This window comes from Typopeltis vanoorti, chromosome 6 (assembly GCF_054136105.1).
Source record: "Typopeltis vanoorti isolate ZY-2024b chromosome 6, IOZ_Tvanoo_1.0, whole genome shotgun sequence".
Classification (NCBI taxonomy): Eukaryota; Metazoa; Arthropoda; class Arachnida; order Uropygi; family Thelyphonidae; genus Typopeltis; species Typopeltis vanoorti.
This window is the reverse complement of record NC_143554.1, coordinates 151,038,619-151,065,255: the sequence shown is the minus strand read 5'-3', so window position 1 is coordinate 151,065,255 and position 26,637 is coordinate 151,038,619. Positions and strand designations below refer to the sequence as shown.

The following is a 26,637-nucleotide window of genomic DNA, read 5'->3' as shown; positions in this document are numbered from 1 at the left end:
ACCAAAAGATTTTATGACCTTAATATTTATATCTATACCAGAGAAAAGTAATGCAGTGATCTGCGAGGATTTTTGAACAATAGTCCTTATTTCCCATACACCAAAAATACTTATGAGAATCCTAACACGGAGAATTGGATCAATGGTGGACGAATTGCTTAGAGAATATCAATTTGCTTTCAGAACAGGTGAGGGAACAAGAGATGCGATTGGATTGTTAAAACTACTAAGTGAAAGAAGTGTGTAAGTGAATGAAGAAGTTAATATTTTTATATAGATTTTGAAAACGCTTTTGACTTTGTAAAATGGAATAAGATGGTAGAAGTAATGGAAAAGATTGGTATAGATTTGAAAGAACAGAAGGCTAATTATTTCACTATATATGGGTCAAACTGCCATTGTGAGAGACATTCGTATACAACAGAACCAGGTATCAATGGACAAGGAGTAAGACAAGGCTCTTCTCTGTCACCGGTTTTGTTTAACATGTATTCCTATGCAATATTAAAAGAAGCACTGGAGAATTCGGAAGAAAGAATAAAGATTGGTGGTACAGAGATATTTGCAATAACACAGATTACAAAACATTATTATGAAATAATGAAATAGGACTGCAACATTTGTTGAACAGAGTACTGGAATACTGTATCAATTATGGAATGAAAATTAACATAAAAAAACAAAGGTAATGAAAAATGAAAGAGGCAAATATTAATATCAAACTAAAAGAGAAAAAATTGAATCAAGTAGAAACATTTAAATATCTAGAAAGTGTTATTAGCAGTGATAAAGGATGTAAAAGTGACATAAAAGCAAGAATAACTATGAGAAGGGATGCTTATAATAGAAATTGGAATTTATTCAGAAGTAAATGGACAGAAATCTAAAGAAAGGCTAATAAAATGCTATGCGTGGAGTGTTGTCCTCTATGCATCTGAAACTTGGACATTGAAGAAAGAAGAAATATAGATTTTGGAATGCTTTGAGATGTGATTTGGAGAAGAATGGAAAAAAGCAAATAGACAGATAAAATAACTAATGAAGAGGTCCTGAAAATAGTAGAAGAAAAAAGAAGTCTGTTAGAGAGAATAAAAAGAAGAAAAGGAAACTGGATCTGACATATTTTGAGAGGGAATGGAATCATCAGAGATGCTTCTAAGGTAAAATAGACGGGAAAAGACCCAAAGGAAGAGTAAGGTAAACAATGCTAGATGACATGTTGAATGCAGACAGGTATACAACCTTGAAGGAGAAGGCTCAAAACAGAAGAGAGTGGTTTTGGTGATGGTTTTCTTTCCCCGTTAACTCTTGCTGGCATTTGTATCGTTTCATATTTCTGGTTTTGGTGATCCTCTGACTGCTAAAATGACGATCTCCTTTATTCTCCTCTCGCATGTTTGACTACCTATACATTAAAAACTTAATAACTTACTTATTTCTTAACGGATACTTACAGTTTTTACATCAATATATTCGGCTTGAAGAACAGAATTCTGTTCTCCAAGCCGAATATATTGATGCCATTGATAAACTTTGAATTTTAATCCACAAGGAAAAAAAAAAACTCTACTCTACTTCACAACTTAAAAAAATAACTTTTGATTAAATTTGTAATTAATTTTTATTTATAAAAATATAAATGTACCTTATTTAAAATATATTATTTATAATAATAATAATAATAATACTTTTTTAAAAACACTTTATTATGTCTTCTATACATATAATAACTACATTATAAATTATAAAATTACAAATTTAAAAATCCTAAAAATTACATACATATAATAATGACAGTATTTTTTTTTTTATTTCAATGATTTTTATTATTAAAGTTATGCTTGCATGTTACGCATTTACAAAATACGTTGTTCCAGCCTTTTTTTATTTATTTTATTTTTTTAACAATGAATTTCATACACATTTTCCTTTTTTTTATATAATATGTTAACAACAGTTACAATAGATGGTAATTTATAGTTTGCAAATGAATAAGATAAAAATTTTAACAGCATTTATAGTATAACAATAAGTTATATATATATTACAACTTTTGCTTTTAATGTACTTAGCGCTGTAGTTACAGCGCTTAAATACAGTGCAGTGTAAAATGAAGTCAGCGATATTGGAACATATGAACTCTATAAATAAAGGATAAGACCACCATCATTAAAACCTTTACATAAGTCTAAGCTAAAACAGCTGCTCTTAGATGCAAATAATGTTATTAAAACTATCACAGCCAACAGTATAAAGGAAACAAATCAGCTCCTATACAGCACAACCTATATCATTATAGTAACGATTGGTTGCAAACCACAAAGCAAAAGCCCAGGATGAAACAATCTGCGCTATGGAAAATCCTGTTCGAATGGAAAGTCAAAACAATTCGAGCTGATCTGAGCATCTTATAGAGTTTTAAAGAAGGGCGGTTGAAAAAGAATAACTTCAAATGCAAACTGATTAACACATATAATTTGGCCAACAAAATAATTGCTGAAGTTACCGAAAAGCTATAACAAAGAATTATAGGGACTGCCCAGACATTTAAAAGATATGAAGCAAGAATAAACCAATATGTACAAAATATGCAATTTCGACAGAACTAGCGTCAGTTCTTTCAGTCTCTCCAGAGAAATATAAATGCAAAATATCGCTCTCCAGCAGAAGAAGAAACACACAAATTTTGAAGACAATCTGGGATAACCCTATTGAATATAATAAAGGTGCCTCATGACTTAAGGAAATAGAATCAGAAATTAAACAAAAACAAATGCAAAATGTCCCTATTACTAAAGAAATGGTCAGTGCACAAGCTAGAAAATTTTTTAAAAAAATGGAGTGCACCTGGCAAAGACGAGCTACATAGATTTTGGTTAAAGCATCTAACCCAGTATACATGATCGAATGACAGAACAATTAAATTATTTGTTACAGTCAGGCTCAGTAGAAGACTGGATGATATCTCGGCGCACTCTTCTTTTCATGAAAGATAAGGATAAGGGTGCAGACCCAAGTAACTATCGTCCAATAATATGCTTACCAACTAAGCTGATCACTGCAATCATAGCAAATTCCATATACTACTACTTATATTCCATATACACTTCCCTATTCAATCTGATAAATCCGTTTTATCCGATTGAATAAAATGGCAATTTTCAAAAATCTAGAGGAACCGTCGACCAGATCCTTATTAATAAAATGATTCTCAGAAATTCAAAAAGACGAAATTCAAAAATCTAACTTAAACATGGCATGGCTAGACTATAATAAAGCATTCGATTCCCTCCCACACTCTTGGATCCTAAAATCACTACAAATATCTGGATGACTTGAAGTTATATGGAAAATCGGTCTAGCAAATAGATTCTTTATTGAACACAGTTCGTATTTTAGTCAGGACATCAAACTGGAATTTGGCTTAGATAAATGCAATTTTCTATTAAATGAGGATACATTAATGACACTAGAAATTTCAATTTTGTTCAAGAGAAACATATAAAAGCAATTTAAACTGAGGAACACTATACATACCTAGGAATATTAGAAGCCATTGATATTCTCCACTCAAAGGTGAAACATCAGGCTACATCAGAAAACATCAAAAGAGTTAGAAATATTCTGAAAACAAAACTAAATAGATTAAACAGAATTAGAGCAAAGAATTCTTGGGCTACACCAGTGATCCGATGCACAGTTGGCATAATAGATTGGACAAAAGAAGAACCGGACAAAGTGGTCAGCAAAACTAGAAATATTAATGACTATGCATCATGCATTACATCCACGAAGTGATGTTGACCGGTTGTATCTGCCAAGGAGAATGTCGGGCTGGGTCTACTGCAAATGAGACAGACTGTGGAAGAAGAAGAAATTAGCTAAAGAAATTACATAGACAATAGCTCTGAGCCAATGCTTCAACCAGATACACATGCGCCTTCTAAAAGCAACAGGAAACAAATCCGATTACAAAAAGAACAGCAAAATAACCGATATGTGCACTGGAAAAAAAAAAAACTTTGCATAGCCAATTTCTTAGAGATACTGAGGACAAAATTGACATGAACAAGACCTGGCAATGACTACAGTATGGATATATTCAAATAGAAACAGAAGGATTTATTCTAGCAGCTCAAGAACAGGTATTTTGAAAATCTCGAACATCAACAATTACAAAAATGCAGATTATGCGATCAGAAAGTGAGACTGTAGAATATTTAATCAGTGCCTGCAGCACGAGAGCTCAAACTGACTAAAAATACCCCCATGATCAAGTAGCCAAAATAATTCATTGGCATGTATGCAAAAAATATGATTTTCCTACATATGATAACTGGTGGTAGAATAAACTACACACAGTATTGGAAAATGAAACAGCAAAAATTCTCTGGGACTTTAGAATACAAACTGATCGGCATTTGGAGCACAATAGACCTGACATCACAATTATCAAACAGCGAAAGATTTGGATTATTGATATCGCATCACCCAGTGATAAAAACATTAGCAACAAAGAACTGGAAAAAATTACTAAATATCGAGATCTGGCAAACGAAGTTGGCAGGCTGTGGCTTAAACACACCAAAATCATTCCAATAGTTGTTGGTGCACTTGGTGCAAATTCAAAGAGGCTATCCAACTATTTACAGCAATTAAACATCAACGAAGTGATGTTTAATTGCTATAAATATTTTGAAACCCACGTGGCCTTCAAAAATAGCATTACTTGGAGCAGTCTGTGACTGCTCCAAGTAATGCTATTTTTGAAGGTCACGCTACCTGAACGCTTACGAACGCTACCTGACCGACTATTCTTAGATTCTTGGGTTGAATCTGAATTGTTCTGTATCACCAGCCAAATTGTTCTTTGAATGATATTTTGTTTTGACATGGAAAATAATAATAATAATTATTATTATTTATTTTTTATTTTTTATTATTTCTCAGATAAATTACATACATTATATGAAGATAATTATGCATAACAAATACTTTCTCGTACATCGAGTTTTTTTTAAATAATAATAATAATAACAATAACTGTTTACAACATATATTATTATAATATTCATAATGATGATTATCACAGATGGTTCTTTGCAATTTTATACTCTATATATACAATATCAATGATGGATATAATCACTCTATATTGCATACTCTTGTTACAGTTATTACATACATTACATACATTTGATTACATATGATACATTACTTACATTTGTTTAGATATGATACTTACATTATATACATTTGTTTACATATTACATACATTGCATACTTTGGTTTACATGTGATGCATACATTACATGCACTTGGTTACATATGATATATCTTGGATGAGAACTAATTTCTCTGCTTTCATCCTCGAAGCTTATATGTAAGATTATCTGAGAAATAATAATAATAATAATAATAATAATAATAATAATAATAATAATAATAATAATAATATATCATGTTTCCTTTATATCATGCTGAGCTGTTGTTAATTTGTTGCTGTAATAGTTTCCTTTTGCCGTTCTGATCTGTGTTGTTAGGAGATTCCGTTTTCTTTTGTATTCAGCTTTTAAAGCGATATTGTTCGGCGACTTCTTAAGTTGTTTCCATAGGGCATCTTTTTTTTGTATGTCTGTTAGTATGTTGTCTGTTATCCATGGATTCTGTTTCGTTTGGGGGCGTATTTTTGTTTTTGGTAATGCTTTGTTATATATTTTGTTAAATGCAATTTTAAGATTATTATATGCAGCTTCAGCAGAGTCTAAAGATGCTATCTGCATCCAGTCTCTGTTTTTCTGATTTCATCGTTTACTATTGTTTCGTTTAGAATGCTATGATACTGTTTTGTAGTCTCAGTGAGTTTTATGGGTTCTGGTTCAGTGTGTAACTGTAATGCTGTGAAATAATGGTCTGCCAGTTTGCATGTTATGACGGCTGATGTGTGGCTGTTTGGAGTGGCCCTTATATTTATATGATCAATGCAGGACGAGGTTGTTGTGTTTCCAACTATCTCTTCTCGTGTATACGACTGTATGGATGAGGTTATGTTATATGCCGATAATAGGTCTAGGTATTGTCCTGTGTTGTTATTTATGTTCCTAAAGTTTATATTAATGTCTCCTATTATTATCAAGTATTCTGCGGTGCCTACGTCCGTGGCTGAAAGCCATCTGTTCAGTTCTTCTAGGAATTTTGTGGTGCTTAAGTTGGGTGGTCTGTATATTGCGTTTAATATCAAGGAGTTGTCTTGTTTGATGTTTTTAATTTCGATTGAATTAAAATTCTTCTAGTGAATTTTTGATAAATATTATTATACCTCCGCCTCGTTTTGTTTGTCTGCAGTGTTTGTGTTGTTGGAAGTGTGGCATTTGGTAGGTGGATGCCTCTTCGTTTGTCGTGGATACTTCAGTCAGTATTAAAATGTCTATGTCGTCTATATCTTCCTTCAGATAAGCTTGCAGGGTATATATATATATATATATTTTTTTTATTTTTTTTTATTATGTCTCAGTATAAGTTACATACAATAATAATATTTACAGTATTTACAATAAGGATTATACAGAACTTTTTTTTTATGTCTCAGATGAATTGCATACATAGTTGCTGTAGTAATTATATGTATATAATATTTATAACGCATTACAAGTGTGTATAACAGATACTTGCAAGTTAGTAATTTTCTTCCTCGAAGCTCAGCAGAGCTTATCTGAGGAAGATAATAGATGACAGAGGGTGGTGGTTTCATGGTTGTGTTCCTATAGTGGTCACAAGCCAGGTGTTGATTTTACTGTTTGTTGGTACGTGCTAGAAAGACTTCGACAGCTATTACAGTTTAACTTTCTTTTTTTTTTTGTGAAAATAGGGTTGGATTTAGACATGGTGTGTTTGTTTCTTTGTTCTTGTAGTGGTAGTTTTTTGAGAGGGGGATTGTCGTAGGTTTGTGTGTGTGTGTGTGTATGTTGTGGTGGGGGAAAGAGAAACAGGAATTGCTCTAATTTTCATTCTCGCTTTAATATTTATATAGTGCCTGTTTCAGCTCTCTGTATGTTCCTAGGTTTCTGTTGTCGAACGGCAGTTTGTTTATCATGTCAGGTACGTAGAAGTTTCGGATGGCTTTTTTTTTATAATAATAATAATAATAATAATGATAATAATAATAATAATAATAATAATAATAATAATAATAATAATAATAATAATAATAATAATATCATTTTAGATAAGTATTTAAAATAAAAAATATAAAAAGAAACTTCTAACGAAATTCTTTCACTCTGAATATATCAAGAAAAATATCGCATTTCACAATATTACAAATTTAAAAAAATTTAATATAAAAGATGTAGATTCAATATATTTTACTTATTTTCACAAATAGTAATTTACGTGTGAGGGGGGTTGGGGGTTATATCAGTTGTACTCTGTTTTGGAAATATATTGAATGACAGTAACTGACATAATATTTATGATTGATAGGACCGCGTTCGTATGACTTTCTATATGGAGAGATATGTGGAAGAGCATTCTTATAAACCAAAGTATGACGTAAGTGATCTTGTTTCCTTTTTGAGTAATTTCGATATACGACAAATCCACTTGGTTAGACTTAGACAGAGAATTATTTTTAAAGTATATTATTCACTGTTAAAATAACACATTTTAAAATGGAGAATTATTTCGGTTTTAATATGTTTTCCTTGAAATGATACTGTTTGCTGTCGGAACAGGTCATCACTCGTTTTCAACATTGTTTAGATGAAATTGCTACATCATTTAAATGCTTGTATGCTTCTACAACAGATCTTTCTTAAAGCACGATTTCCTCTATAACTAGAAACAAAGGATTTCATTTGTACTCGTGCCTAGTCCAATTTATTATCGTGAATAAATAAATAAATAAATTCATATGCTACTTCGATACGGGTTTAGATTGCCACAAATGAGGAATAAACACTAGAGGGAAACACGAAACTAAATAATATACGAACTTAATCGATTAATTATTCGTATTTTAAAATTAATTATGTGAAGGAATGGTAAACTAATACATTGAAAAATCTCTGGACGCCTCCATTTATTTTCTAAGACAGATAACGAAAACCAATCCCAGCAAGGCAAGGAGCATAGCGCATAACGATTTCGGTTATTATAATACTGGAAATCGTGTGTTGTATAGAGTTAACTTACTTATAAGTAAGCGATATCACACCGATGTTTAATTTCGTTAATCGGGATGATTGCAGAATAATTAAGCCATCGCAGATAATTCTAGCTGACAGCATTCAAATATACAAAATATATAGTAGAGAAAAGGAATTCAAGAAACTGGCAAGCCACCAAGGGTTGCTTGCCAGTTTTTCTCAAACTACTCTTATTGAATTAAGACATCAATTACTAAATATTGTTTATTACATATGCTTAAATTAATTTAATTTCAGCAATCAAGGTAATCATTTATTTATAAAAAAATCTGTTAATTCCTTCTATTTTGCGTACAGGCTGTTAAAGCTCTAACTTTTGGATACTGATAGGAAGTCAGTCTTCATCGTTAAGCAATCAGATTACTGACTGAAAAGTGCTGCTAATTTTAAATGGCATCTGAAGAGAGTACGCTGCAGAATTTCCGCCATAAATTACAAGGCAATACATGAATGATTTCATTCATTGTTGTTGAATATACTGTATGAAAAACCCGAATTTCCGAAAAAAACAATAGATCCTGTAACTCGGTGAACAGTTGAAGGCCGATTTAAAGGTTACAAGCTTCTCTAGTCGACAACTAGAATCGAAATCGTAATGTCTTCCTTCTAGATGGCTAGTGATATGGATGTGGAAGCTCTTAGGGGCTACACATACATCAAATTGGATTTCCTTTTTATTTATAATTTGGATGACTTCATTTAATAACTATCATTTCAAGAATATTTTGATTATTTATTGATTATATTAATATTAAATTATTGCTATAAAACTTCATTATTATTATTCTCTAATGTGCAGAATAAAATGTCTACTGATTATTCTTTTGGAGGAAAATGGTCAACTCAAACAGAAAATTCACGTTGTTGTCCAACATGAAAGACAGACTCGAACTGCAATTTTATTTAATTTTTCTTTGTTCAAATACTTACTGGATGTATTCTACATAGATGGTCTTAACTAATATTCGTTAAATACCTTCATAAATATTTTTCTTATATTTCAAATATGTGCGTCAGTTAGTTATCATATCCCAAGATGTTTATTTATTTCCTTTTTTTTAACTTCTTTTTCCAGACTGTTGAACTATTTACTAACATTGGCGGACTTGTTGGAATATGGCTCGGAGTGTCTCTGGTAGCTGTTTTCGATCTGCTGGAGAGTTTGTTCTTGATCGCGACTGTCTCGTGGTGTCCATTTGGACGAGTCATCGATGTCGGTCATAACCACTGAAAGAAGATGACATTTAGCACGCTTTACAATAAATGGAATATCGTTATTATTAATATGATTATCATGTATATTATCATCAGTAACCTTAGTCATGTTAAGGTCTCATCGAGGAAGGCTGTTATATTGACCACACCAGGTGTCATTCCTCCTCATATATTCATTCACACCGGATGCACTTAGGTATATCATGGAAAAATCTACCTCTCGCCTGTTCTCTGCACAGAAACCTAACTTCCACGAATGACCCTTTGGTCCTTTTGCAATCATCCATAGAACACAAATTTCAGCAGTTGATAACCTAAATTTATCAACCATTCAGAACTTTCGGATTTTCACTTTTATCATATCAACATTCAGGTACCAGTCATTTAAAGGAAATATTACGTAGGAGATATATAATGTTAAAATAACGGTGTCGTACATGTAAAGAAAATTAGATCATTGTATAAATATTCGTGTAATTTCGTTGCATGTAACATGAGCATCGTTCACGGAGAAAGCAGAATATGGGCTAGTTTGAAATACGAACAAAAGAATGCGATATATCGCATGTGTTTGCGTCCAAATATCTCGATTTCAGCAACGCGAGTTGAAGGAAACACCATTATCGTTTCATAGAAAGCGGTATAGTTATGCCTGAAAAAGAGACACGAGTTTAATGGAAATTACTTCTCAAAAATTAAAGATATTCATATGGTCTGTTCGATTAAGATTAGGACGGTGGAGTAGGGTTTAACGATTAAAAAATCGTTATTAAAATAAAGTAATTTAAAATAAAATCTTTGGTTGCTTGCATTGAACTCATCATCTAGTGTCGATATAAAAAGAAGCAGGTGTCCATCTTCTAATTCCAGAAATCTTATATAATGTTAAGGCCCTTTACTTCTTATTTCAGCAGAACTGCCTATCTGTCAAAAGCGGCAGATGTGAGCGCAACATGATATTCGATAAACAAAAGGCGAGAACAGATTTAATAACTTATCGTATAGGTTGTGATAAAAAAGAAAACTATGGTCTTGTCTGAAGGTTGAAGAAAAGTGAAGAAAATCCCGTTAAAGGGATATTTCTTCAACAGTCCTTTAAGGTAGAGTGTTTGGATTCCATTAACATCAGATTGCAGTCTTGAAGAAGGATGGTAATTAGAGATTATTTTCTATATAGTCTATGTATGTTGTTGACGATCTCTTTGATCAGGTACCAGTATTAACCAGAACGACTTCAATTTTAGACAAGGTAAACTCTTTACACGCTCGCATTACGATCTCGATTCATTAATGCTTGTTTAATGAATCTAGAACGTAATACGAGTGTGTGAAGAGAAATTAATAATTATCATCCTCCTTCCAGGTCGCATACTGATCTTAATGGATCCGCACTTCACACCTAAAAGGGACTCCTGAACAACTAACAACAATTCTCTCCAAATGTAGTCTGTAAACCATCTTCAAATCAGCACAGAGTGACGTTCTTTGCTACAATATAGGAAATACGTATTATCTTTGCCCCTACGTAGTGTTAACAAATATCCTTTTCCTATCAATTTAGTTACTTTGTACAGATTGGCCGTTCTGCTGAGATCAGAATTCAAGAATATCAAGATTTCTGGAAGCAGAATTTTGAGGCCTTTCTTCAGATGCATTCGACACTACAGACAGAGTTCACTGGCGTCAAACAAACATGTTTACGTTTTATCGTGAATTCTGACCTTAATCTAAGCCTGTATGTGTAGCTCTAATTTTTGGGAAGCAACTGCCATTAATTGATCGCATACTGATGTCAATGCATACGTTTCTACATTTGAAACGTATCTGATTGCAAACTTAATTCCATAATTCTATCTGATTCTTGGCAGATTATCAGTTGTTCCTCATATTCCCTCAAATGCGACTTCAATTTCTTGAAGTAAACACACGCTGTGTGTCCCATTCTTGCGTTCATATTTTAAATGTAGTAGCCAGTTCTTCCGCTTTCATATCTGGTCGATGCTCGTGATATTTTGTATAACAGGATTTATTAAATTCTCCTTTCTTCTACATGTGTGAACCCGTTATTTTAAAATATCATATCTCGCCTCTTCTTCCTATTTACCTGTGTTTGCAGCCCACATACTTTCAAACCATCCGCATACATACGTACAGAAGAGGCATTGCATAATACTGATATCATCTCTGCTACTCATCTCTTCACTGTTTCAGCAGATTCGGAAAGCAGTCCGCATATAATACATGTATTATAATATTACCAATAATGAAGATAGTTTCAAAGGATCACATAGTTTTAGAGGTTGTCTTAAGTCAATATTGTGGACTTTTTATCTGGTTATGTATTTACCTGGAAGTATGTTATAAATCTCACTATGAATGTGTGATTTTATTTATTGAAACGCACAGCGGATGTAAATACACGTCTCTTAGTTAAACATGAATTTCACATGAGTTATTTCTAGATTTGAAACATATCCGATTGCAAACACTAATACATACTTAATCATGTTTTCAATATTAAATTAAAAGTAAATTCTTAAATATTTCATATCCGCATTTCTTTAAAAAATTCTTCGAATTTTTTGTTATATCACAAATTTTTATTATTCAAATATTAATCACTAAACTACAAGTTGCTCACACACTGTCTCAAATGAATGCCATCATTTATGGATTTTTCATTATCGTGTTATTTCTCTTCGTGGTATTCCAATGATTTCTATATTCCACAATCAAACGATCAAGCACATGATCTTTGCACATTACTCTTTTCGATACATTTTAAGAATGATATAATCCCTGTTATATACTTTTCCTTCATCTGTTTCCATAAATGAAAATATTATAATCATTGTAATGTGTAATTTATTATGTAATTCTTTAAGTGTTGTAACTTCTCAGTTACGCTTTGAGCATTTTGATTTCTGATTCGATTCTGGTTTCTCTACTAGAGGAAGTTTTAAACTTTATTTGATTTAATAGCACTTCCGGAGTTAGTTACGTTTGGGGGAATTAATGTAGCGGTTTTGTTATTATTATTCTAATTACAGGGTGTTTTAAAAAGAATGTCCTGCTTTGAAAATTGTTGATGTTGATGTTGTCCGTTCAGCAGGTGGAGGGCACATTGAGCATTTGTAATTGTGGTGAGTGAAACTTTAGGCCTTACTTCATACTTGGTAATTTATTTTGTAACAGTACCACATTTTCATTATTAAATATAATTATTTTATCGGGTCATTATTTTTATATCGGGTCACCCTGTATTTTAGGATTTTAACTCTCAGAAAAATCCTCCATATAAGTTGTGCTAAGGTTAACAAGTATATCTGCAAGTTCCTTAAAGAATAACAAATACTGGCAATTCTCCGCAGTTCTACGTGCAAATGACTTAAAAAGAGTTGAGTTCAGTACCCCCTTCTTGCTGCCATCTAATTTGGAGAGCAAATTTGGGCTTAATAATAGCCTTTACTTCCTACAGGAATGTGAGTTTTAGTGACGTTTAGTATCGTTTATCATTTTTCTTAAGCTTATTTATAAATTAATCCAAATTTTGAAAGAAGACTTCACAGCTTTAAATCTTTTCCCTTTCGATGTGAAATTAATCCACAAATTTTCGAATTCTTTGTGATGGGATTGTATTTATACATAGAAATATTCATGGAACAAGAATATTTGAAAAATAATTCATTGGAGTTTATTACGTTTGAAATATTGTTAGATGAAAATAATTTTAATGGACAAATTGTGTGTTTTATGTAAACTTCTTTTCTAAATGAAAATAAATTAAAATGCAATTGCAGCTGTTTTTTAGTTTTTCTTCCAGTCATACCAAACAGCACTGAAAGGGAAGTACTTCCTTGGGCATCACTTTAAGTGAATAAATGAAATGTACGGATTAGTAATATGTTTCAAACGAAAACATGAGAACTGTGATTGAAATAAAACAGCATTACATTGCTATTTAATACAAATGCTTCGTACAGGTATATAAAAGATTTTTAATATTATTTACCCACGGTTAATCTAATCATTGGAAAGAAAAGGAAATCGGTTTATTTCTCCTAAGGTTCGCCGCAAGTTCGCAACTCATGCTGAAAAACATTCCAAACTTATCATGGTTTGAAGAAGTTTCTTGACTTCATCTTCACAAAGGCGTGCTTTTGTTTCACTAAACAGAGAACAGTATTATCAGTAATGAACTGGGGTTCGGATAAGATTATGATACAGTGTAAAAGTGAAGACAAACTTCCCAGAATAAAGCGAAAATTTGCTTCCAGTGTGTCATGCTCATGTCTTTCTCTTTCAATAAGAGGATTAAAGAACTCTCCCAATTCTGCAATAAATTATATTTTACGAACTACTGCTTGCTTTTCTTTCGGAAAATCAAGTAGACTTTAGTAAGACTACCAGAAGACCTATAAGAAAAAAGAATAACATAAATCCACTCTACTTTTCGAGAGGAGCAGAATCAAAGATCATACCAATTATATTTTTAAAATATAATTGGTATGATTACAGGAATATAATTTAAAATTATATTCCTGTAATTATTAGAAACGTTTTGTGTTGACAAGTCTTATAAGTCTGAGTGAAGTGAGACACGTATGCTATCTCATCCATATGATCAAAACGGTCGTGTTCTTCATGTTCTGTCTTCGGTATGACTGCCACTCCTTAACTCAATCACTTTATCATATCCAGTATTTATGCAATTAAGATACGAATGCAATCTATGCAAGTGTATCTGGAAATGTAATCAAATTATGATACAGTATATAACGAACTATTTATATTACATCCTCTAATTAAAAATTATATTTCTAAAACAAAAGAAGAAACGGTGTTATTTTTATTCACAGAGGTATATTCTAAACGTTAAATGAAAGTCTATTCAACTCACCTAAAACATTTCAGAATAACATTTTATAGCAATTCTCTATTTGGACAATTATATCTTACTATATGAACATCCAAGCTTTGCCCACAAATCATTTCAGCGTAACTTCTTTTAAAACAGTTTGTAATTAAATAGAACCGTTACTTCAGTGGAATCTATGTTTAATGTTCAGTAGGTAAATAGACATTCGCGGGTCGGACTCATATTAGAAAAATGTTCGATATTTTTTGAAACATTGCCTAAGTATTTGAACTGCCATCAAAAATTAGTCTGTACTAAATATGTTGGAATATATTTTGTATATCGCGGTAGGTATACCATAAAAATACCCATAAATCCTTGTTAGAAGAAGTCGTCGTCTGTTGCCCTCTTATCATTAATATATGGTGTGTTTTATATTGAGTTGATGTCAAAGATTTCTACCCATATAAAATAAATCGCCTACTACTTCCTTACAGAAGCATTAGCTGTTAATCCTTTTTATAACAGCAGATACTGAAGAAAGGTGTTATCGTAGTCAAAGGTTTCTTGTTATTTGAAGTCTTGCACATGAAGTAGATATTGAAAATGAGCTTATTTCATGTCGCACATAATGCGGCCTTAATCAACAAGTTTTAGATAACAGATTGTCTGCTTTTTTCAATTGCTCATTGCATCACTTACAGTAATGAGTAAGTAAAGAAACTGATTCAATTTACTAGTATTAGACATATATGTATGTGTGTTTGTGTCTGTCACTGTTACTTTTGAAAAGACATGTGATACTACTTTCTAAACCAGAATTTATAAACAGAAAATTATCTGGTGTAGCATTATGTATTATTAATGAATGGTTCAAACACTACCAGAAAACAATATACCTGTAAGAGCAACTTGAATAAAAAATGGCATTGAAATGTCATAAATAAATAAAATAAAATAAAATAAAAAGTGGAGTCCGGTAAGATTTAGTGCTACATGTGTTATTTATTAATATTAATACTTTTTCAAATAGTAATGATTTAAGTGAGTGAACCGATTTGACTATGTGATATTTTACGCTGATCACACGTCATCAACAGATCAACCACACAGGGTTTCGATAATCAGATCAATGACATGTCGAAATTAAATAAGAAGTTTAGTAATATGATCTAAAATTTACACTGATAAAACTAAATATATATAATTTCTTAATTGATAATCACAGATTCCTAAATAATATAAAATGCATGAAAGCAAATGTAGTATTATCAAAAACAGTAGTTGAGTGTATTGAGTTCTGCATCTATTCGAATATATTATACTAAACCTTTTTCAGGGCTGCCATTTTGCGAAGCTTATATGATTCCTGGGGGCATTCTTCACTGCAGCACATTATCACGTATTGGGATAGATATTACCTTTTGTTAATAATTTTCCCAAACAGATACGCAATCTCTATAGTTGTACTATTTAAAAGAATTAATAGAGTAATTTTTACATAACGTAGTTTACAGTTTGGGAGAGGGAAGGAACTGCCTTCTACTTTTCAGGGCAAGCAAAGAACAGAAATAAATGGAATGAATGAATGATTATGATTTGGAAGTTTGAAGGTGTAATATGTATAGATATATTAAACTGGACGTGGTTATGTTCTTACCCTTGTTTCTTCTCGTAGAGGGAGCCCGTAGAGGGGAGGGGAGTTTGTGCGCACGGTCTTAAATGCGAATAGTTGTGAAAACTGTAGAATGTTAAAATATGTGAAGGTGCAAGAAATGCTTTGAACTAATATATGGGTTTTACATCATAAGGAGGCGAAATATGGATATTCTGGATATGCCATTGAAAAAGGCTTAATATGAAAGTAACCCTAAGAAGAGAAAACTGAAATGTGGAGGAATTCAGAAGGATTTTCACCCGAGAGATAGACAGGATTATTTTAATAGAAATTCACTGGATTATTATTTCGCCACTTGGGAATAGTGAGAATATATTTTTCAGGATATTCCTTATGGAAGAACTTGCAGTACGAAGAATGCATAGTCATTCTTCATTCTTGAGAGAAGAGTGGGAAATGATGGTTCTCACTTCGAACCTATCATTTCGGTTATTTATTAATTAAGAGCATTTGTTTGGATCAGTAGAGAGCAAACAGTAATCAGTCCATGGGTGAGAGGCATATTATTTCCTAAAGCGTTCCAAATATAAATCGATATCGTGATATGAGATTGATATTGGCTGTGAGAATTTCGATGTGCAAAAGGAAACTTGAAAATGCTGATGATTGAGGTTTGCAAGAGGGACGCTAATGGCAACGGTATATTAAAGGGAAAGCTGGTTAAAAACATCCAGGGTGCTAGGAGAAAGGAGAGGATTATTAAATTTCTGGAATACTGGAGAGCATCGTTTGTTATATCACTACTGATTTATAAGAAAGTAACGGATTTAATTAAGGATGTGGAATTATAGATAGCGAAATCTCTGAGCAAGATTATTTTGTGTTTGGGTCAGTAGACTGAATTCAATCAATCTTCACAAATAAACATCCAAGCAGGTGAGCATGGCTATCTGATTAATGAATGAGGAAAGGCACTATTTTATTTTATTTTTATTTTATAAAAAACGCGTACACGAGGTTTTTCAAACCTACAGTACACTGCTGTTGTGAATGCTACAAGACGAAACCTGTTCACATTTGGCTTGAAGAACTGTGAATTGCATTTTTCAAGGATCACATTAGGTAGGAGAGGGCTGTTTCAGAAAGTATCATAGAATGAATGAACGAAGAGGAAAGAAAGATGATCCGCGGGTTTGGAACTGAACTGTGAAATATTGTTGATTAGCTGCCACTTTGACGGAATCGACAGACAATGGAGTAATAATTGAACATTTTCTGATGAACAGTGTCGGTAGAGAGATGTATAGAAGGGGAAAGCGGCAGAAACTTCACACCTGTGTAAAAGTGAGTGACGTATTACTCACAGAGGTCATTTACACAATCTAATTGCTCTTTTCTGTACAGAATCCAGATGTATACGAAGATGGCGATTTTGAAAGCAAGCCTTTCATTGTATAATGTCCAGAGAGGTGACAGACATGGTTCACTATTAATGAAGAGTTCCAGGATATGTGTAGAGAGATTGTAGTTGATACTATTCTGGTAGGAATGTGAACAATTTTTCTATGTTCTTTGGTAGCAGTAAATGTCTCAGTTTCCAAACCCGCTTAATGCGTGAAGGTGAACGAGTTGAGCAAAATATTATTGCGAACTTTAAATTCTCCAATGTGATTTGACGGTTAAGAAAGTTGCAATGAGGAAAATTGACACAAGAAAGGAATCAAAAATGTTCCGAATGCTTAGTGGTATTAGTAGAGCGGTAAAGATCTTAAACTAATATGGCAGAATGGGATTAAAAGAGCTCCAGCCAAACGAGGTCAAAATTGAGAATTATCAGTTCGATACTCTTTGTCGTAGTATGTTTGAGAAAACATGCGCACAAATCCTACTTTTAAGACGAAAGTACTCAAGGTGTAATCGGAAAACCGAAAATTATTAGTTTTAATCTGTTTCCGAGTAAACGTTTCGTGTTTCGTCCCTAGTTCAATGTTTCAGCACGTAGGACACTTCACATATGTCATCTGAAAGTTTTACTTGGATTCCCAATTTAAAATGAACACTAAATGTTCATTTTAAATTGGGAATCCAATTTAAAATTGGGAAATTTAAATTCCCAATTTAAAATTGGCTGTAGTACAATTGTCGAGTTATTTACTGGCATATAATTCTCCATCGTTATGAATCACCTCGCCTAATTATCAATCAGTTTACGTAATCTGACATACACTAAAATGGAATGACTCTCAGACGTTACCACAGTTGCTGAATATCAAATTGCATCAACACACGTGCATTGAAATATACAATTTTATCTGCTACTGATGGGAGCGGCATAAAACAAATCTAATTGTTTTTTTCCATTTTGAGAAATCCACTTAAAACATTTAATACGACTTTATTTTTTCTATACAAGAGAGAGTAAATTGACTTTAAGAACTTCTGTAAGGGAAAGAATCAAACTTTCAAATTAAGAGTTAAAATGTTGTACAATAAATTTCTCTACATGGAGAGAAATATGCTGGAACAGAAACTATGAATCATTTATTTGCTTAAAAGAGTCTCAAATACAGTTAACACGCTGAATAGGAAGACACGACTATTTAAGAAACGGTATTCAATTTCTTTCTACACTTACTACCGTTTCTTAAACAGTTTTTTTTTTTTTTTTCGAAACAGTGCTTTAACAGTCTGGATTTCATTTATCATGTTCAATGCTGACGCTTTGCAGGATGAATTTTAATAATAAATTCTCTACACTAGTTGGATCGAGACCATTTTAAGCCTATAATAATATCATCTTTATCACTACTTAATAAATAACTATTTCTTGTTGAGTAGTTTCATTAAACGCAACAGGCTTTTAACATAATTTCATTAACTATGGAGATTACGAAGGTAACCATAATGTAGCATCTCCATTACGTGATGACCAGCTTTTGAATAAATTGTATGCAAGTCCTAACATTGGTGAATTGATTTCATTCTCAACGCACACCAAAATGTAACAGCAGAGTAGTAATTTATTTAAAAAGGCACAAACTCCCTCATATTCCATTTAGATTAAGTGTAGCAGTTATCATTTCACAATCAGACTCGCTATCTGTTGGTTAGTGGCAAACCAATATCGTTGCTCGAGTAGAAAGAACGGACCGCTCGGTAATTGTTTATATTGCACATTCTGGAGCCAAATTCCTTCTTACTGTGAGTTACATTATCTGTTATATGATAGTAAGGTTGACTTGCATTGTTATTGTTGAATTTTTAACCCGCAATTATTCTGACCGCTTTTCTAATGTCTTAACATCATCCTGTTAACACGTTATGTCATATGATAAATAGACTTAAACTCCACATCATCAAGAAAGAGAGCATTTCTATTCTTAAGATTTGAACCTTGATCTTTTCTGAATATATGAAAGAATGCTAATGCTGAACCGTGCGGATCGTTTCTAACACTCTGGTTCTTTGAAGAATCGCCTCGAACAACTACGTCCCGTATTCTACCAATCCATCAGATTTACCCGATCTCATTTGATCACCAAAAATAACTATTTCGATGTCTTAATCAGAAAGAATTTATGTGAACCGCATTCAACAGCTTTGCTGTAATCTAAGTAAATCTCATCATAGCCATTACGCTAACCTGTTTCAGTAAACAGATTAGTTATTACTGAATTCCCTTAAGTAATCTACGATTCACAGTTGATTTTTAGGACTGAGAGTCACCAGATTAGTTTTCCTCAAACGTTGTAAATTTAATCAAGTTTTTTTCTAATTTCATATCGTTTCAAGAGAAGATAACAACAGAACGCGGTAAAGGAATTTATCGTAAAGCCAAGTTCGATCTTCTCAGAGAAAGAATTGCGGATACAAAACGCTGTCTTGCTTTTTTGTTCAACGTAAAAAGGTTTTTAAATGAGAAACTTGGAGAGGTTATGGTTAATAAATTTTCATGATTTTATCTTAAACAGTGAAGCGCAAGCAACACGGATACAAAATAATAATAAGCTTAATCTTATCAAGAAATTTGAGATTCTTAAGGGAGTACAAAGCACATCTGTTCCTGTATTAATCCTGACAAAGTTGTAGTAAACAATTCGTCACATGTTTTAACAGTTGCAGAAAAAGATATGCTAAGCAAAGGTCTAAATTTCATTCCCTCACCTAAGTTTATTCCAAAAGAATCTCTACTTACTAAAATAGAAAAAGCCAGTTCACTTATTCCTAATCTTTTGGCAAAACTTCTCCGTATTGAATCCATCTTCATTATCAATAATGCTAAAGCTCCAACAGATAATCTTTCTCCTGCCGAAAGACAGACCTTAAAGAATCTTAAAAAGAACAAAAACATCGTTATTTTACCTGCATATAAAGCCAATGCCACAGTCGTCCTCAACTCTGAAGATTACCACAGTAAAATGCATTAATTTCTTGAAGACGACATTGCATATTCAATTCTTCAGGATGATCCAACAAGGGAACTACAAAACTGCATAAACAATCTGTTAAAGACTACTTTTGAACTTCCTCACAATATTCGCCTTTCTTTACGCTCTCTACACCCTATTATACCACGCATTTACGGAGTTCCGAAGATCCACAAGGAAAACACCCCTCTTCGTCCAATTGTGGAAATGATTGATGGTCCTACTTATAAGCTTCCTAAACATCTTGCAGAATATCTTAAGTGTTTCTTCAATAAATCTTCATCGTTCATCAAAAACACCACAGATTTTATTTTTCATATCAAAAATATTTTCATCAGCGAAAATGATATAATAGCAAGTTTTGAAATTATCTCATTATTTACTGACATCCTTACTGAGGAGGTATTAACATTACTAAAGGACAATTTGTCTAAAAATATATTTGCTTTATTAAAGCATTGTATTCAATCTGGCTACTTCAGATATAGGGACTCATTTATATACAAAACTAAGGCCTAGCAATGGACAACTCTTTATCCCCGGTTCTAGCAAACATTATCCTAGAAGATTTTGAAACGAAAGCCATATCGTCCTTCTCACTTAAGCCGAAACTTTGGAGGCGTTATGTTGATGACATTTTTATTATATTGAGTCACGGGCACACATCTCTCATGGATTTTCTTCATCATCTTAAAAACCTGCATTCCAATATAAAATTTATTGCCGAACTAGAACGAAATAACTGCCTTCCGTTCCTGGATGTAGTTCTTACATGATGCTCTGATAGATTTAAAATCTCTATATACAGAAAAACCTACTCATACTAATAGATATCTGCACTGTCAATCTCATCACTTTCAACCACAAAAGCTCGGAACTATTTCTACTTTAGGACACAGAGTACACTCTCTGTTAAATGAACCACATGAGCTCCAAAAAGAAATTAATCGCCTTTCTCTTATCTTTAAACAAATTGTATATTCTGAAAAAAACGATTAAGAAATTTCTTCTGGATCCTCCTAGGCAGTGTACTACGGAAACTACTAATTTTAAAGGTAGCATCTCCATCCCATACATTAGTTCAGTCTCCAATAAATTGGCTAAAGTCCTTAAAAAATACAACATCAGGACGTTTTTCACTACACTTCTTAAATTCTGTTCTCTTATAAGCCATCCGAAGCCATCACAACCTAAAATATCCAGGTGTATAGAAATTACGGTGCGATTGTAATATTCCGTATTTTGCACAGAATAACAAATCTTTTGAACTACGTATAGAAGAACATAAGAGAGACATCTCTTATGTTCTATAAAAGATCACATTCATCTGCGCTATCCAGTCATGTTATTTTCTCAAACAATCCTCATGATGATCACCAAAGTCAGTCAGTTTGCTGGGATAAATCCGAAAACATTTTTCGCTGCAGTGATGAGTTTGAAAGATAAATATTGGAATTCAGGGAAATGCTCCTTAATCCTGAACATTTGAACAGCAATTTAAGTTACATCCCTGATAGTCATGCTGCAGTTGTTCAATACTGGCGTTCACGAGAACATACAAGCACGTACGCAATAAACAATGGCTCGTTGGATAGAACAACTTAAAAAATATAACGTTTTTTATGTCAATTATATATTGCATTTTTGCCTGTAATTCTCAGTTTTTTGTAACTTCAATATTTTATTACTGGGTTCTACCTTTAGTGGATATCTGAAGAAGACTGTAAATGGCTGAAACTAGTTGTATCAATTTTAATTAAAACTTAATATTTTTTCTAGGTTTAAAGTCATTAAATATCTATTTTTAAAATGTACCATAACAACCAAATAAAAGCTCAGGAATACACACACACACACACACAATATATATATATATATATATATGTAGGTGGATGCTTTTTTTTTTTTGGAATATGGGCGGTTCTGTTCGGTGGTGGAGAAGCCCGTCACTGAGTGGAGCCAACGCTGAGTAGGACGGTCTTTAGGCCACTAAGGATCGGGGTTTTTCATCCCGCAAGCCAGCCCCGTAAACACACAGGCTACAGTATAGGATATGGTACCGCAAGGATGGCAACAGGAAATCACCTTGCACATAATAATTATCAAGCGTCCTGGTCTTGTCGATTTGTTATTTTAGACAGACTGGCTATTCTACTAAGATTAGAAGAAAAAAAATAATAGAACTCAGGTCCACATTTCATTTTTAGAATCCAACGAGTCTGCATTGCTTCCCATGCCAGTGACACTTGCCTTCTTAGACCAGACAAAGATTCCTGCAGATTCAAGTGTACTCGTCTCTTCTTTGAAGCATATAAAACACTAAGAAATTCTCTGAACATTAACCGCTCTAAATTGCTAATTTTCTAGGAAATAACTGCCATTACTTCTTCATATTTGTTTATAAGTATTGATTACGTTATTTAAATTTTAGTTATTGAAAATATCCATGTTGTTTATTTGAACTAGAATATTTCGTTCTGCTGTCCACTTAGCTGTGAACGAGACACAAGCAAACACATACTGCGTGACTCAAGTTTAATCTTTCTTTCTGATGATGGCCCTGCTACACAGGATGAAATATCTTGTAGTTTCCAATATTTTCTAGGATTTTTTGTATATAGATGTAAGACATAAATGTGTATAAAGACATGTTTAGTATGCAGGTTCTTTAAAACGTCTTGTTAAAATACTCATTAAATTCTTCTTCAACCACAGCTGGATTCTTCAGAAATCTTTTGGATTTAATCGCTGTCCTTAAAATGATCACTTAACGCAACCCATTTTAACACAGCTATATAAACGTTTTTGTTTAATAATATCAAATCTTGATAATGAAAGAGCCTGTGTAGCTCAATGGATGTGGCGTTTACACACTAGAAATCTTGACCGCACGAAGGAAGACTTAGTTTCAAGTTTAGTCGGCGACGAGAGGAAATTTTTCTACAACCCTTTTTCGATCCGTTCCCGAGTTAGTCGATACTTATTCTCGTAGCATAGCATGTAGGTGAACCGCTTTCGTTTTGCTATGTTTTTCGGTACGAAAAATCCTGGATACCAGCAGAATAAATCCATCTCCCTCCGGTTGAGATCACCTATCTCGTCTTCAGGTAAAAAGTCCTAAGAATGGTTTTTCACGTCCTGGAAGCAAATTCAATTCCACGTTTTTCAAATACAAAAAAGATCAGGGATTGTGTTCAATTCTGTTTTGACATACTTAACAATTTAGTTAATGCTGATTGTTGCTTTTGTCTAACGTACTTACTATTGTACACCCACACTTCATAGAACCGAGCTTGGCAGTGTGCCAAGAATAGTCAATTCATGCTAAAGGGGAGAAAGGATGTACGAATTCTCATTAACACGCGAAATCACGTTCTTTATACGTAAAGTTTCCAACTGTTATGCAAGCAAAATAGTTACTACTTTAAGAACTAGAATTTTCATAAAAGAAAAGCAAATTTTCCGAAGTGTGATAATATACACTCATCCCACGAAATGCATTGATTACCCTAATATCAGAATGGATTCTCCTTCTTCTGACATGCGCAGAAGTGTCAAAGGTTCTCGCATCTGTGGGCGTACAGTAAGGAGTTTAATCGGATATTCTATCTAAATGTTTTCTTATGACGCATTATTAAGAACTTCATTATATGCTCTAAAAACCACATCAGCTTCTTGTTTTGAAACCAGCTTTACAATTATTGTTCACCAGAATTTAAGAGAATTTATTAAAGGTTGGAAAATTTATAGAACTCTGATTATTATTACTTATAAGGATACTTCATGGTGTCAAATAATTATCGCATAAGACTCGATCTATCCATTAACACAATACCTATCATACATCTCCTAAAATGAATTCACTATTTGGGAACTCATAACCACCTCCGACAATCCGTTACACTCATTCACCACTCTCCAAGTAATGAACCTTATCATTTTCACCATGGTTATGTTTCTAATTGTGTCGTATTATGTGCAAAGTCATACTTAAAATTATTTTTTTGCTTAACGTTGAAAATTCATATAAATGATTCGTGTACGTTATTCCAACTGTTTCTCCATAATAAAATTAAACCAATAATTACATTGAAAACAAAAGTATTAAAAAAAAGGTACATTGAAATTGTTTTATTTTTAAATCAATTACTTGCATTTAATGCCTTGAACACATCTTAATGAACAAAAACGACTTCATTTCAATGTGGAGAAATTTTATTTTTAAATGTACTCTATAATAAACAGGGTATTTGATATTATAATTTTAGTCATTTTTCAGATGCACAAGGCATTGGCATTAATATCAATCAATGGAATACAGAAAGGATTTCGCTGTTGATCTTCTGAAGACTTCACTGGTAACTGGGGTGGCCGAACTGTTGTCTACCAAAAATATCTTAGGTAAACTATTCAAAATCTGTGTTATGTTCATATGCGTTTGTGGATTTGCATATCAGACTAGTGAGTTCATAACAATATATAGAAAATATCCATCATATGAAGACAGAAGAGGAAAATTTGTTGATGAGATAGAATATCCGGCTATAACCATTTGCAATGCTAACATGTAAGTTAAAAAAATTCCTCAATATTTTCAGTTTAGTGATAATTCTTCTTCATTAACGTAATTCATATAATAAACACATGAATGTGTAATGGAATTAATAATGACGGTTACTGATCAAATCGAATGTAAATTAATTTAGTTTCATACGAATTTCTTATCGCTAAAATAATTGGTCTGGGGACAGAGGATCAATTTTAGATTGATCTTCGAAAACAGCAAGATATGAAATTCACATAGAATGTCGTTGTGGTTATATGCCTTTCGGCTGTTTAGGGGGAAGCTATATATATATATATACGTGTATATACGCCATCATCTAGGGAAATGTCTATGAGCGAGGTGGTTTCCAGTTGTCTTCCTTGCAGTACTATATCTTGTGACTACTCTGTTTGTTCATGGGGCTTGTTTGACTTGCGGGATAAAAAAACCCAGATAAACTGGTGGAGAAAATCCTGCTGTCCACGCCCAAGACCGGCTGACTTGAGTATGGCTGAGGAAGATCCATAACTCTTCGCGTTGTCGACGGGAATCGAACCTAGGACACGCCTTCTCCAGGCATATAATTGCGAAGCGCAAAGCCACTGCCGACAGCGCGGACATACAAACAATACAGGCTGATGAGAATAACGATCATAATACTTCTGATAAATATACATATCTCATGAAATAGTAGAGGGTAAGCGCTTCTTATTACCAGACACTGTAAATACTCCAAAAAATATTGGTTATCAAAATAAGCAGTTTCTTAGATAATTTGGAACACGAAGAATTACTTCTAGACAGTTTGAATTACCTTCTGAACGCCTATATTTTAACAGAAATATGGATTAAAGAAGATGAGTTTGATTTATTTAATTTAAGCGGATTTACAAACACAATTATTGTACAGATTACAACAAATCTACAAATCTGGAGGAGTAACTGTCTTTATTGAAAATTCTATAATCTTTATAATATTAGCAATATCACAATGAAAACTGAAAAATTAAAATAAGAACTTAGAGCCTTACAGTCGCGATCAAAATTGACAATGTTTTCATAATCTGGAATATGAATATAGCCTTACTGAGCAATGGCTGCACCTCTCGAGAATCTTCATGTAGTTTTGCTCTGCAAGAATCGAACAATGTATTAATGTCTCCCCGAAAAAAATCAATGAACATTTATCGTACCTAGATCTTGCATTTCGAAGAACATTAAGTAGTAAGAAAACTCAATGAATAATTCTACGTAATCTGCTCCCGAATCAATTTCCATTCGGTAATAAATTACAATTACAAGTCAGCTCAAAGATTGCTCAACAGAATTCATTTTTACTGAAGAATTGACTGCAGAGTAATAAAACATAACTCGAGCACCGACTCTTAGGAATAGATAAAAATGAAATAAATATTTATTAATTCGTATAATTTTTTGCAATAATAAACATTAAATAAACAATCACTCAAAATTATAAAATAGGCAAATTTCAGAAACAAATCCATATCTTAAACAGGAGATCAAACGATATATGAATTAGAGGTGAAGTGTATAACTACATTTAAAAGTATCCTGTATCCAGATTTAAAAATAAAAGTATAATAAACAAATTTATTGGAAAGTAAAAAAGAATATTGCAAAAAAGAATTTGCTAAACTGTGAAAGCAATTTCAGGGAAGAATTCAAGTTTGTTAATAAAGAAAGATATTCGTAAATTCTTACAGGTTACAGAGAATACAAATACAGAAAATTAGCTGCGAATTCAA

The 26,637-nt window shown here is 32.7% G+C and overlaps 1 protein-coding gene across 1 annotated transcript in view; it reads left to right on the top strand.

Annotated features, from left to right (window-relative positions):
- The window catches only part of LOC150106107 (epithelial sodium channel subunit gamma-like), a 134,310-nt gene extending 121,089 nt beyond the window's left edge, over window positions 1-13,221 (top strand). Inside the window, exons 8-9 of the mRNA XM_090393856.1 lie at window positions 7,483-7,551; window positions 9,283-13,221. Coding sequence (XP_090249982.1) covers window positions 7,483-7,551; window positions 9,283-9,438 — 225 coding nt within the window. The 3' untranslated portion in view covers window positions 9,439-13,221. The remainder of the gene's footprint in view (window positions 1-7,482; window positions 7,552-9,282) is intronic.
- The last annotated feature ends 13,416 nt before the right edge of the window (window positions 13,222-26,637 follow it).